General features: G+C 54.1%; 1 protein-coding gene across 4 annotated transcripts in view; it reads left to right on the top strand.

The window, feature by feature from the left end:
* The window catches only part of TRIM28 (tripartite motif containing 28), a 73,131-nt gene extending 61,093 nt beyond the window's left edge, over positions 1-12,038 (top strand). The window contains exons 9-18 of one of the 4 annotated variants that reach the window (XM_075070714.1): positions 573-946; positions 1,083-1,229; positions 7,363-7,399; positions 7,833-7,866; positions 8,065-8,278; positions 8,459-8,760; positions 9,013-9,133; positions 9,457-9,531; positions 9,840-9,974; positions 10,836-12,038. In XM_075070714.1, coding sequence (XP_074926815.1) covers positions 573-946; positions 1,083-1,229; positions 7,363-7,399; positions 7,833-7,866; positions 8,065-8,278; positions 8,459-8,760; positions 9,013-9,133; positions 9,457-9,531; positions 9,840-9,974; positions 10,836-11,057 — 1,661 coding nt within the window. In that variant the 3' untranslated portion in view covers positions 11,058-12,038. Of the gene's footprint in view, positions 1-572; positions 947-1,082; positions 1,230-7,362; positions 7,400-7,829; positions 7,867-8,064; positions 8,279-8,458; positions 8,761-9,012; positions 9,134-9,456; positions 9,532-9,839; positions 9,975-10,835 lie in introns of all 4 variants that reach the window. The other 3 variants (XM_075070713.1, XM_032792978.2, XM_032792976.2) reach the window with 3 other exon arrangements.
* The last annotated feature ends 571 nt before the right edge of the window (positions 12,039-12,609 follow it).

Below are 12,609 nucleotides of genomic sequence, written 5' to 3'. Positions count from 1 at the left end.
AGATGGGGGGTGGGTGGGGTGCCACTGCACCTGGGGAGCCTGACATCAGGGTTCAACCAACACCCAGGTACTACTCCTGCCCCGTTGGGCACAGCCGAGTGGATCCTGTGTGGAGGGGAGTCAGGCAGAGCAGCTCTTGACCACACTCCTTGTAGCTGGGCTGTGGGGCCCAGTCCTGCAGCTGCTTTCTGATCATTGGGCTCCACCTGAAATCTTTTCTCTCCCCCCTCCACACTCCTCCCAGCAGGGCCAGCCAAGGGTGGGGAGTGCTATGGTGTGATGTGGGCATTAAACCGCTGTGCCACAGGAGCAGATCCCAAATGGCCAGCCTGCCTCAGCAGCTCCTTGTGCTTTTTATATTTCCAGGAGCTGTCATGGGACACACCCTGCTTGTTGTAGCTTAGACATGTGCGTCTGGTAGCCGAGACTGGGTACACAAAGGGCTGTGGAAACCCAGAGGTGGACCTAACTCAGGCCTTGGTGCTCTGTTCCTTTATTGGGTGCGTGGTGCCCTGTTCCCTTATCGGGTGCTTCTGTTTAAACGCACCCTAACATGCCCCTCCTCTCCCCAGGAACAATAGTCTCAGAGCGGAGCGGCGCCCTGCAAGCCGCGGCCCCCAATGCGCAGATCCAGCGTGCCAATGCTACTGGCCCGGCGGCGGCAGGAGGAGGGGTGAAACAGGTCTCCGGCACTCCCCAGGTACTGGCTCCTCTTACGAATGTCCCTCTCATGGTCCCAAACCAGCCCGAGGCTGCTGTCTCCCAGAGCCAGCCTCTGCCTCTGCAGCCGCCAGTGCAGCCTGCCCGGATCCTCACGGCCCCTGTGGTTAAGAGTGGTGCCGGCAGCACCTACGTACAGCCCATGCAGCTCCAGTTGGTGCAGCCCCACGGCCTCCTACAGATGAATGGCCAGCTGGTACTCCTCCCTCAGGTCAATGGGACTCAGGTGGGTGCCATGGTCCAGCAGCTACCTGGCAGATGGTGGGGGAGCCTCTCTCCAATGGTAGCAGCAGTGGGGTGGCCCATGCACCAGGCTCCACCCTTCCCATGGGGATAACAGGCACTTCTCCCTCTCCTTGCAGGGTGTGCAGCAAGTCTCAGTGCAATCCACCATCATCAGCCAGGGACAGCTGGCCCCAGGAGCCCTACTGCAGCCCATCATCTCTCCCAACAGCCAGGCAGACTGCTTCATCAGTGAAGGTAGCATCCCGGCATCCTCCGCTGTGCAGGTGAGCAGGGCCAGGAAGAGCCAGACAGGCACTCTAAGGTTCTTGGAGGGTGTCTAGACAGTAAAGTAAACCCTGCAGCTGGCCTATGCCAGCCAGCTTGGGCTGTTTCATTGCTGTGTAGGCTTCTAGGTTTGGGCTGGAGCCTGGATTCTAGGACCTTCTGGGTTGGGAGGGTCCCAGAGCTCAGGCTCTGGTCCAAGCCTGCACATTACACTGCAGTGAAACAGCCCTGTGAGCCCAAGTCTGCTGGCCCTGGCCAGCCGTGGGTTTTTCTTGTCTGTGTAGACAGATCTACCCAGAGGGTCCCCCTTTTGTGTCCTTTCCCTGGTCCATTGGACACTCACAGAATTCCTGGATCCTCTATTCCCAAAGGCACAGTACACCGCAGCTTCAAAGGCAGCTCCGCTTAACACACAGCAACTAAATTTTGTGTTTAGAGAAAGCAAGTACCAGTTCATTTAACACAAGTGATTCAAATGCTAGAGAACTGTGGGAATTGGAGGGTTACATTTGAAGTAAAAATCACAACACACGTTCTAAGGCCTAAACTTAACAAGATGAAGTTTTAGGCAGGCGGGTCTCTCACCCAAGTTCTTCTCCCAGCATTTAATAGCTCAATGCTGTGATCCTTGTTTTCCCAGAAGCTGGCAGTGGGCTTGCTTACTTCCTGGGTGTAGGATGCAAAGTGAGTCTTGCAATACAAAAATCCATTGTCATCCCTTGCAAACAGGGTAACCCCAGCTGCTTGTATTTTCCTAGCTAAAATCTCCCCCCAATTTTGCAATTAATTATCGTTTTGCTCAGACAGTAAATAAGCGTTCATTGTGAAGTGTGCAACAAACAGTTAACAGTGTAGGCAGATGGAGACAAACATTTTCAGCTTATTTATCAACTTCTGGTGACAGGCCCCCACTCAGACCATAATATTACTCCTGGGGAAAATCTGCACCAAAAAATTTAAAATTCTGCACACAATCTTTGAAAAGTCTGCAGAATTATTTTGCAATTATTTTGGTAATTTATTTCAAAATCTGTGAGCAAGTATGTCTGTAATTATACAGAGAAAAAATTCAGTAAATGTTTTTTGACAAATAGATTCCTTACTAGGCACATTAATACAGAACTTCGTGTAATTAATTTAAATTACAATACAGAAGTATTTATTCTTCAAGCAGTGTCCTTGTGGGTGCTCAGTTCAGGTGTTTGTGTTACCCCTGCGCTGTCGGAGACTTGTAGGGGACTATTCCCACTCCTTCTTTGTGAACAGCCCTCTGATGTGCCTGGTTCTCCAGGTTTTAAATGCTGTCTCAGCTGTAGATTGTCAATACCAGTCTCAGACAGTCACTCAGTGTGTCTGGGAGAGACCCACATTGCCCAGAAGTGCCACCACTGCAGAAAGCTGACAGCAAGAACTAGAAAAGCTAGGGATCTCCAGTTAAAACTTACGATGCTGGAGAAATCCCTTTGACATGTCTGATCCTGAGCACAGGACCCCTCCCCACCAACACTCACCCATGATGGCATTGGACATGGGATCCTCTTCCAAAACAGCTAAGGACTCAGTCCTGCAGAAAGCCACAAAGTGGTCTCACTCCTTGTCTCAGCAAGAATCACCTCAGAAAAGGCAATCTGTCCTCCAAATGTGGGTACCATCAGCACCCAGAGCCACGGAGCAACACAGGGGTGCCACCTGCTGCACCAGTACATTTCAGCAAGTCTGCAGCACTGGCAGCGATCACAATGATCTCTAATCAAACCCCACCTCTGATGCCAAGCTTGCCTGTGCTGCAGCAGTTTGTTAGCCAGGCAGATCTCTTCACATCACGTCCACTCCAGGAGTGCTTCTCCAGTACTGACGGTACCCCCCAGAAGCTCTTGAGGAGGAAGCAGAAGCAATTGAAGAGCCACCACAAGGTGGCACCATCCCATCCACCCGCAACTCTTCGTCTCTGGATGAAATACTAATGCCGCCTCCTCCGACATCAGGTGATGACTTTAAATCCTTCCAGGAATTATTTAAATGCGTGGCTGACTCCCTCAACATTTCCTTGGCAGAGCTGCTGGAGACGCAGCATACGCTGACAGATATTCTCCATACATCTACTGCCAAGATTGCACTACCCATCAATACTGCCATCATGGACCCGGCCAAAACTGTCTGGCAGACGCCAGCTACAGCTCCACCTTCTTGTAAAAGATCAGACAAGAAATACTATGTCCCAGCTAAGGGAGCCAAGTTTTTGTTACCTCCCCCCGCTCCTAATTCATTGTTGGTGGAGGCAGTTAATCAAAGGAGAGAGCAATGTCTGACTAGGATAAGGATATGTTAAAGATTGGAAGTGCCTAGGCCTCTTTGGCAGAAAGGCCTGTTCCTCAGCGACCCTCCAGTTTCTCATAACAAACTATTCTGCATTACTGGCAAAGTACACGCAATGTTTTTGCACAATGGCAACTTTTATTGAACATCTTCCGACAGGTAAAGAACAATATGAAGCTAACATAACAGAAGGCTCCCTCATTTCCAGAATGGCCTTACAGGCTTCCTTAGACTCCACTGATGTGGTGGCCCACTCCATCGCCAACTTCATAGTCATGCGAAGGGCATCCTGGCTCCACCTTTCAGGCTTCCCCAAGGAAGTTGAGGCAACAGAAGAGGACTTGCCTTTCAAAGGTCAAAAACAGTTCACACAGGGCAGATTTTATACCCAGCGCTTCTGCACTGCCTTGTATGCCCAACCTCAGATGACATGACCAGCACCACAAACAACATCAGACAAGATGCTGCCAAGCCCCAAAGCAGTCAGCCATCCACTTCCAGACAAGCATTTTGAAGTATTGGTCGAGGGTACGAGAGCCCCACGTACTTCACTGTCAAAGTCCCTCTTAACCTCCTGCCCATTTGGGAACTACCCAACACCATTCTATCCAGTCTGGGCAACCATTACATCAGACAAGTGGGTTCTGGAAATTTATATGCAAGGGCAATTCTATGCCTTTTCCTCTATCCCACCTACTCACCGCCATTCCCTGTCCCTCTTCAGGGATCCATCTCATGAGCATCTGTTAAAGCAGGAAGTAAACCACCTCCTGCAACTAGGTGCTGTAGAACCCATACTTACCAAGTACAGGGGGAGCAGGTTTTATTCTCACCCAGAAGAAAACAGGCGGATGGAGGCCCATCTTGACTTGCACAAGCTAAACTATTTGTCAGAACACAGCACCTCAGGATAACCCTAGCAACCGTAATTCCAGCATTGAAGAAAGGAGATGGGCTGTCAGCCCTCGGCCTACAAGATGCCTATTTTCACGTGTCTGTTCATCCGGCGCCCAGAAGGTTCTTTCAATTCACGCTTGGGAACTTCCACTACCAGTACAGAGCGCTTCCATTTGCATGCCGACAGCAGGGAAGCGTTCCTTCGCACACTGGATGTTCGTAGCGCACGTGTGTTCTGTATAGAAAGAACATTCAAAAAATCATCTCATTTTATATCCACAACAGAACATTCCTAAGGTCAAACCGTTTCCAGACAGCGATTCTGAAATAGATTTCTGGCTGTTATCAGATTATCCTATCAAAAACATGATCTGGAACCTCTCACAGACTTCGCGGGCACTCTACCAGAGCTATATCCACATGTGTAGCTTTTCTCAGCCATACCATCATTGATATTTGTAAAGCAGTTATCTGGGCATCAGTCCATACATTTACCAAACATTATGCTTTAGAGCAATGTTCAGCTGCTGATGCTCGCTTTGGCATTCAGGACCTCCTCTCCAAAGAGGGGCACTGCTCTCCAGTCACCTATAGTGGAGCACTAGAAGAGAAGGCAGTAACTGAAGTTCTTTGGTTGTTCCTATGGGAGCTCCACTACCCCTTTTCTCCCCTATGCTTTGGGGTTTCTCTTTGATCCTCTCAGGTAGAGAAGGAATTGGGGGGCGGTTGGCTGCGCCCGCTGGGTAGCTGCTCAGAGTGGTGTGAGATGGCTGCTGTGTGTGCATGGCCAACCAGGGCACTGCTACTACAAATCTCAGGCTAGAAGTGCGGAGGTACGCAAACACCTAAAATAGTGGAGCACCCACAGGGACAGCCATGTTGAAGAACCTCAGTTACTGCACAAGGTGAGTAACTAACTTCTTCCTGCACCTGTCAGAAGCAGTGTAAGGGCTTAGGGGAGACGGGTAACAGAGGAGCTGAGAGAGGGAAGGAGCCTAGGAGTGAACCTGGAAGGTGTTGGGTGTGGGTGGGAGGTTTTTCTTAAGAGGAGAAGGGGGGATTGTTAGGGTGTTGGGAAGCCTCCCCCAGGCAGTCCCTGGTTGACCCCAAGCCTTTCCCATTGTCAGGCATGTCTGCCCCTGTCCCCGTACCCCTCATCCCCATAGGTCTCTGCAGCTCCTGTCCCCAGGCTCTGTGCTGTCACCCCACTAGCTCCTGAGACCATGTTCCAGTCTGTCCCCCCCACTAGCCATTCTGAACCCCAATCTGTGACACTTGCCAAGCAGTCCTGTGTTCCCCACTCTGTCCTAAACTGGCTCCGTGGACAGGGTGCTGTGATGAACTTCTGGGGAATTCTGTGGGATTGGGCATAGAATTTTGTATTTTCCTGCATAAAAAACATTTAAGTGCTGCAGTTCTGCCTTTTGCCCACCAGAGGCCACTGTAGTGCTAAACAGCTGGCATGAATGCAGCTGGCTTTTTCTGGTGCCACATCGGCCTCTGGTGGGCAAAAGGCAGAACTGCAGCACTTAGACAAAATATTTTAGGCGGGAAAATACGAATTCTGCACGTCCTCATATGTGCAGAATTTCCCCCAGGGAGTAATTTTCAGTCTACAGACAACTCTTCACATGCATGTGTGTGTATGTATACATATGCATATCCCATGACTATTAAGATGAGACAAGATGGTAGAGGTAATCTTTCATCCAATAAACTACACTTCTTGTAAGCTTGTCTGTCTCTCTAACAGACATTTGTCCAGTCAAAGATATGATGTCACTCAGCTTGAGTCTCTGATATCCTGGGACACCAACACTGCTATAGCAGCACTGCATACGACAAGTTGAGCAGTGGGAGACAGGCTTCCAGTATTAACCTGACATGACTCTAGCAAGCTAGTGTATAGGTACCAGACGCAGGAGATTCCTGTAACTTGTCCACTCCTTGTGGGGTGCTGAGGATGGGTATATGCCAGTACCCAGGGTTGTGTGGCCCCTCAGTACTGCTTGCTGAGAGCATGAGGGAGTTTTGTCTGGGATTGCTATGGGTCATCTCCCCCTGAAACCACTAGCCTTTGGCAACCTACTGCCGTCCAGACAGATAGCAATGGGCTCACAACCGGTCCTCAGACACTGGGCAAGTTCAGCCCCTTATCCACTGAACACTCATCAAATCACCAGGCCTGCTAGTACCATCCACCAGCTTGTAAGATGCAGCTCTCAGGGCCAGCCCTTTGCTTACCACCACGGCATGTAGGCCAGGTCTACACTACAGACCTGTGTCAGTATAACCACATCACTTGGGGGTGTGAAAAATGCACACAACTGAGTGATGTGGTTGTACCAACCTAACCCTTCCATATAGACAGGGTGCTGTGGGAGGGCTTCTCCTGCTGATGTAGCTACCTGCCTCTTGGGGAAGTGTCTTCTCTGCCTCCCAGAGATTACAACCTTTTGATGTTCGCCTGCAGACAGGGGAAGCATGGGCAGCTGCTTCCTTCCTGCTTTAATTTCTCTTTGAAATTCTCACAAGTCTTCACTTGCATCCAGTCCAGACTGTTGTGAAATACATAGTACTTAATTTACGTTTAAACAGACAGCTAGATAGCTACTTGACTGAGATAACCTGTTTGTCAGTTTTTGTTGCTGGCTGATTCCTCAGTACAGACTTCAGGAATATATTTTCAGCAGGCATTCTTAGCACTTGTGCATTCGTTCACTGAGATATTGAGCATCAGTGCTGACACCAGTTTTCATTTGAGACCTCAGCTGCATGTACCAGAATCACTCCACCCCTCTGCATCCCTTTGTCAGTTGGCATTAAGAAGTTCTTGGGTAGAGGCGGGCCGGCAGCTGGGAATGGGGGGGATCTGGTTTGAGTTCTCCTTGACGTGTCCTCCTTTTCATTCCTTTGCAGCCCATGGACACCCAGGAGGAAGGCATTGGAGACCTGGGTACGACTGTGGGGAGCCTGAGGGGATCAGAGTGTCACCCTGTCCTTGGAGCTCCTGGCTGGCCCTAGAGCATGGTGTTGGGAGCTTGTCAGAGGGTGGCATGGCACCGTGTGGGAGTATCTCCCCCACAGGCAGGCGCCTGTCCTATTGCCCTTCCAGCAGCCCACACCCTCTGTAGGGATGTAGTTAGTGTTTCATCAGGGCTGAGCATTGATGCCTCACTGAGATTAATTGGAGACCCACCAGCCATTATTCCATGTAGACTCAAGCAGGCTGCTGGAAGGCTGCCTTCCTGCCTATGCCAGGGCTAGAAACAGGCTGCCTCTTCTGGCTCCTTTGGGATTTCCTGTGGCAGCATGGCTGGAGATGGGGGAGGCAGGGAGGGGAAGGGAAAAGGTGCCTGACTCATGTCTGGCTTCTCTCTCCCCAGCAGACAGCACTGAGGCCCACGTATCAGGAATGAAGAGGTAAGTCAGCTGAATCCTTGCCCTGGTGTTTGGGGAAGGAGTGGATTCCACGTCATGGTGTGGGGAGTGGGGCTGTATTTTTTAGCCTGCTGCATGCTGTCTGTCCCCCTTCTTCCTGTGGATCCCTTGTTGCTGTGACCTCTTCCACCTGGGTGTGGGGCAGGGGTCATGCCTTGAGCCCCCCTTGCTGCATTGCAGGCCCAGGCCCTCGGACGGTAACGTCATGCGCAAGGTGCCGCGGGTGAGCCTGGAGCGGCTGGACCTGGACCTGACGGCCGACAGCCAGCCGCCTGTCTTCAAGGTCTTCCCCGGCAACAGTAACGAGGACTACAACCTGATTGTCATTGAGCGTGGGGCCCAGCAGGCTGCCGCCCAGCCCCCCAGCACCATCTTGCCTGGAGCCATCGTCAAGGTTGGTGCTGCTTTGGGGTACCCGGTCGGCCTGCTCTAGGGGGCCAGTGTGGGGCTATGTCCTGGTTGATGGTGCTGGGGTCCTGGCCATGTGGAAACCAGCTTGGGGGTGTCCCTGTCCCACTGGGAGTGTGTTGCTGGGCTGCTGGGAGCCAACACTAACCCCGTGCTGTCCCCCTAGGAGGAGCAGATGGAGGCAGCAATTGACTATCCGGCAGAGGATTCCAGAGACACCAAGCCCGTTGTCCTGCCCCAGGATGTCCTGGCTGCCGAGGGTTCTGTGTCCCGCCTCATCTCCCCAAGTGGCAGCATTGGCTCCAGTCTGGACGTGACACCAGGCCAGAGCCAGGAGGGGGCCATGGAGGCAGCCAATGCTGCCCACTGCAGAGTGTGCCAGAAGGCAGGCTCCGTTGTGATGTGTAACCAGTGTGAGCAGTGCTACCATTTGGACTGCCACCTCCCAGTGCTGCAGGAGATCCCCAGGTACCTACCACCTTCCCCAGCCCTGGAATGGGAGTGAGGTCTAATGGTGGGGAAGGGAGGGGCTGGTTCTGCCCCCAGCTCTGGGAGGGAAGGGGGGTCTGGTGGGGTGCTGGGAGCCAGGATGCTGGGGTTCTATCCTCAGCTGTACTATTGATGTACTGAGAGAGCAGATGTCCTCTCGGAACTGGAGTTCCCTGCTGTCTGGCTGGGAGTGAGGGGGGCGATGCTCACTCCTCTCATTTGCCCCCCTAGTCAGGAGTGGAAGTGCCTGCTGTGCCAGGAACTGCCAGCGCCCGGTGAGGAGGACGGCACCAACTTCTCCGCCTCTGAAGATGACCAAGGCCCCAATAAACTCTCCCCCTTGGAGCAGAGGGTTCGTCTGTCAGGCTGGGGGCCAAGTGACAGGGATCTGTTTTGGAGAGCAAGTGTGTCTCTGCCTCAGAGCACCAGGGAGGGGGCGGGTGTATGGGCAGAGTGCTCATCCTCTGCTCTCTGGGCTGGCCAGTGCAGTGCTGTCTGTGGGGGCACATGACTGGGGCTGGCCTGGTGCCCCGGGGCCTGGCCTTGTTTCTGTGTGATTCCATGGAGCCACAGCCAGGGTTGGGGTGCTGGGGGGCATCTGGCCTGGCCCTGAGTAGGAAGGGAGATTGTGGAGTCCCTGCTCCTAACCCTGCTGTGTCCCTCTTGGCCTGGCAGAAGTGTGAGCGTGTCCTGCTGGAGCTGCTGTGCCATGAGCTGTGTCGGCCTCTCCACCGGCTTTCGACCGCCACGGTGAGTTGGGGAGGGGGGCCGTGCTTGATTCATTGGTGGGTGCTTGATGCTGTGTGGGGCATGTGCTCACTTCATGGGGCATGTGGGTGGTACTGAAGGTCAGGGGGGCTGCCCTTGATGCATGGGTTATGGAGAGCCCCAAGCATGAGGCAGTCTCTCTAGTACTTGTGTGCTGAGACCCTGTTCTGGGGAGGTTTCTGGCATGTGGGATGCTGGGGAGAGGGGTCATAAGAGACAGGGTGTTGCTCAGGGAAGGCAGGGCCCTTTGGCCGTTGGGGCCAGGCCTGACCCCTTCCATTTCCCCCCAGGAGGGTCAAGACACTATCGACCTGACCCTGATCCGAGCCAGGCTGCAGGAGAAGCTCTCCCCGCCCTACAGCTCTTCCGAGGAGTTTGCCCAGGATGTCTGGCGGATGATCAAGCAGTTCAATAAGCTGACGGAGGTGAGGGCTGACCTGGGACCCTCATTCCCCTGGTCCCCTGGTGGCAGTGTGGAGAGAGGTGTGATCCTTCTGGGGCTGGGCCAGGGAGGCAGGCAGGCAGGGGTATATCCTGTTTATAATGAATCGGCCAGGGCAGGTATGGGGTGCACCCCAGGGGAGACCAGAGCTGAGGCACCTCGCTACCACCTGAATGAGGCTCAGCTCCACAGGTCACCCTAGCCCTCTTCTTTCTGTCTACGTGGGCTTTGCTGACTCTCTTCAGGCCAGCGTCCCCCTGGGTACCCACGGTTTTCAGATCTGCTGCTGGCATCTTTTCCCTGAAACAGCTTCCCTTCCTGCTGTTTTGTTTCTTCCTTAACTTTCTCTCTCCCCATCCGCTTTCAGCCCAGATGGTAGCTGGGCCTCAGTTGTGAAGCATGTGACCAGCCGGTGGGTGGGGGAGAAGCAGCATCTACCTGAGAGGAGCATGTTCACCCCCTTCTGGTGACCTGCCTTCACCCCCAAAACTTGAGCGCACAGTTTCCACCATAGACACAACTCCCTACATGCAACTCGTTGTGACCTGCGGACTGCTGGGGCTACTGCCTCCTGGTAGAGACCCCACCCTTGGGTGAATGGTGTATGTGCCCAGGGGGTTCTGTCAAAAAGTGCTCTCTGCTAGTTAGCATTAGCGGGTTCCTGGGTCACAGTAGAGGAGTGTCCAGGTTCTGTCCTGGTGGGGTGGGGAGACCCTGGCTGCTCTGGGAGCAGGCCATGGTCCATTTTGGATGATGTGGGGGGTTTATCCCAGATTTGGAGATGATGGTGGGTGTCTCCAGCTGTGGCTCCTGACCCCGGCCTCTCTGTGTTCCCCTTGGCCAGGACAAGGAGGATGTCCAGTCCATCATCGGGCTGCAGCGCTTCTTCGAGGCCAAGTGGAGTGCCTCCTTTGGTGACCGGAAGTTCTCCTCAGTGCTGGTGGATCCCATCCCCCTAGATGAGCAGCGGAGCGAGAGCGGCAGCAGCTTCACCCACCGCAGCTCCCCTGCTGGCTCCCTGGGCGAGGCCCCTGCTGCCTCGGCGGGCACTGGGGAGGAGGAGTGAGGGGCTGGCCTGCATCGACTGGCGCAGCCGCCCAGTGTCCCACAGGCAATGACCAAAAGCGCCTGGGACTTGCCTCTTGCCCCGGGTCGCGTGGCGGCAGCGGGACATCCTGCCCCCCACTCAAGTTGAAATTTTGTTGATGGGGAGCCCTCTCCTCCCCATGCCTGTTCCTTTGCCATGAAGTCTTCACACACGGTTTGCATTGCGTCACACACCCACCTCCCCCTCCGGCGCTGCTCTCTGCCTTGACTGCAGGTGGGCAGCACGGACACAGGCTCCCCCCATCTTTCTTCTGGGATTTCAGTGCAGGATGGGCGGGGGGTGCAATCTGCAGGCAGGGTCAGGCCAAGGGATCGTGGCTGGGTTTAATGGAGCACCAGGCATTGGGCCCTCATCCCTTTCTGTGCTGGGGACCTAGCCCAGCGCCTGGGCTCACCTGCCCTGATTGTGGGGTCCTGGGCTGAAGTGCTGCTCTCTGCTGCCATGTGTGGGGGAACTTGGGGTGATTGTGAGGTCAGGTGGGTCAGTGAGGAAAAAGGCTGGCAGGGTTGGTTCCTAACAGCTTGTCCTGCTGGGAAGCTCCCTGGGTTTGCCCTCATGCTCATCTCAACATCCCTGGCACAAGTGCTCCCCTTCGAAGCTGTTCCAAGCCACTGTCAGCTCTAGCTGTCTCCCTTCTCTCCCCTCCCCCTGCTTGCGGTGCCGGTGCGCTCCCTCCCTCGCCCACGCCAGGGGAAGCTGTGGTTCAGTGGTTTTGTAACTGATGCCCGAGGCAGGGCCATTCCGACTTCTGTACCTGTCCTGGCAGGGCAGGCGCTTTCTGGCCTGGTTCTTTGTCTCTCTCCAGCGTGCAAGGGGATCCCAGGCTGGGCTTCGCTTGTATATTTTAGATGGCTTCTTTCATGTCCCCAATAACTGTTTGCGACCTGTGCGATGGAAACTTGTTTCTCTGAGAACGGAATAAATCTTGGGTTTTATGTACTGCTCTGCCTGGTGTCTCGTCCTTCCCGAGTCCAGGCCAGCCCCCACTGGGGAGTGGGGAGGGAGCCTCATCCAGCCCTCCTCTGCCCCCAGCTCTGACTGTGGCTCCACTTCTGGTCCTTGGGCCCGCAACCATGGTTCTGCTCCCAGTCCCACCCGTGTCGCAACTCTGCTCCTGGCCTCAACTGTGACTGGCTCCCAACAATGGCTGGGGGGAGGGGGTCACAGACAGGATTAAGGGGGACTGCTGATCTAGTGTGTAGACTGCTAGGGTCTCCTTTACCTGCTGTGTCCAGCCTCCTGCCTCAGTTTCCCCAGCTGTGCAGTGAGGACCTTGGTGAAGTGTTCAGAAATTGGCTGCAAAGAACTAGTAATTGGTGTGCTGGAGCCTGCTCTGGGGCTGGAGTTGAGGCACCCAAATACCATTTTTAAACCCACTTCTCCTCTGACCCCCAGTTGTGCAGCAGCTGAAACTCTGGTCCACAGTGTTCTGTTGAAGTCCAGAACTTCAAGTCACCTTGGAACAGAAGTGTAGTGGAAAATGCCAACCGATCTACAACTCCCATCTGGC

The sequence above is a fragment of the Chelonoidis abingdonii genome, chromosome 11 (assembly GCF_003597395.2).
Source record: "Chelonoidis abingdonii isolate Lonesome George chromosome 11, CheloAbing_2.0, whole genome shotgun sequence".
Classification (NCBI taxonomy): domain Eukaryota; kingdom Metazoa; phylum Chordata; order Testudines; family Testudinidae; genus Chelonoidis; species Chelonoidis abingdonii.
The sequence above is the reverse complement of the archived record's forward strand: the minus strand, read 5'-3'. Positions and strand labels throughout refer to the sequence as shown.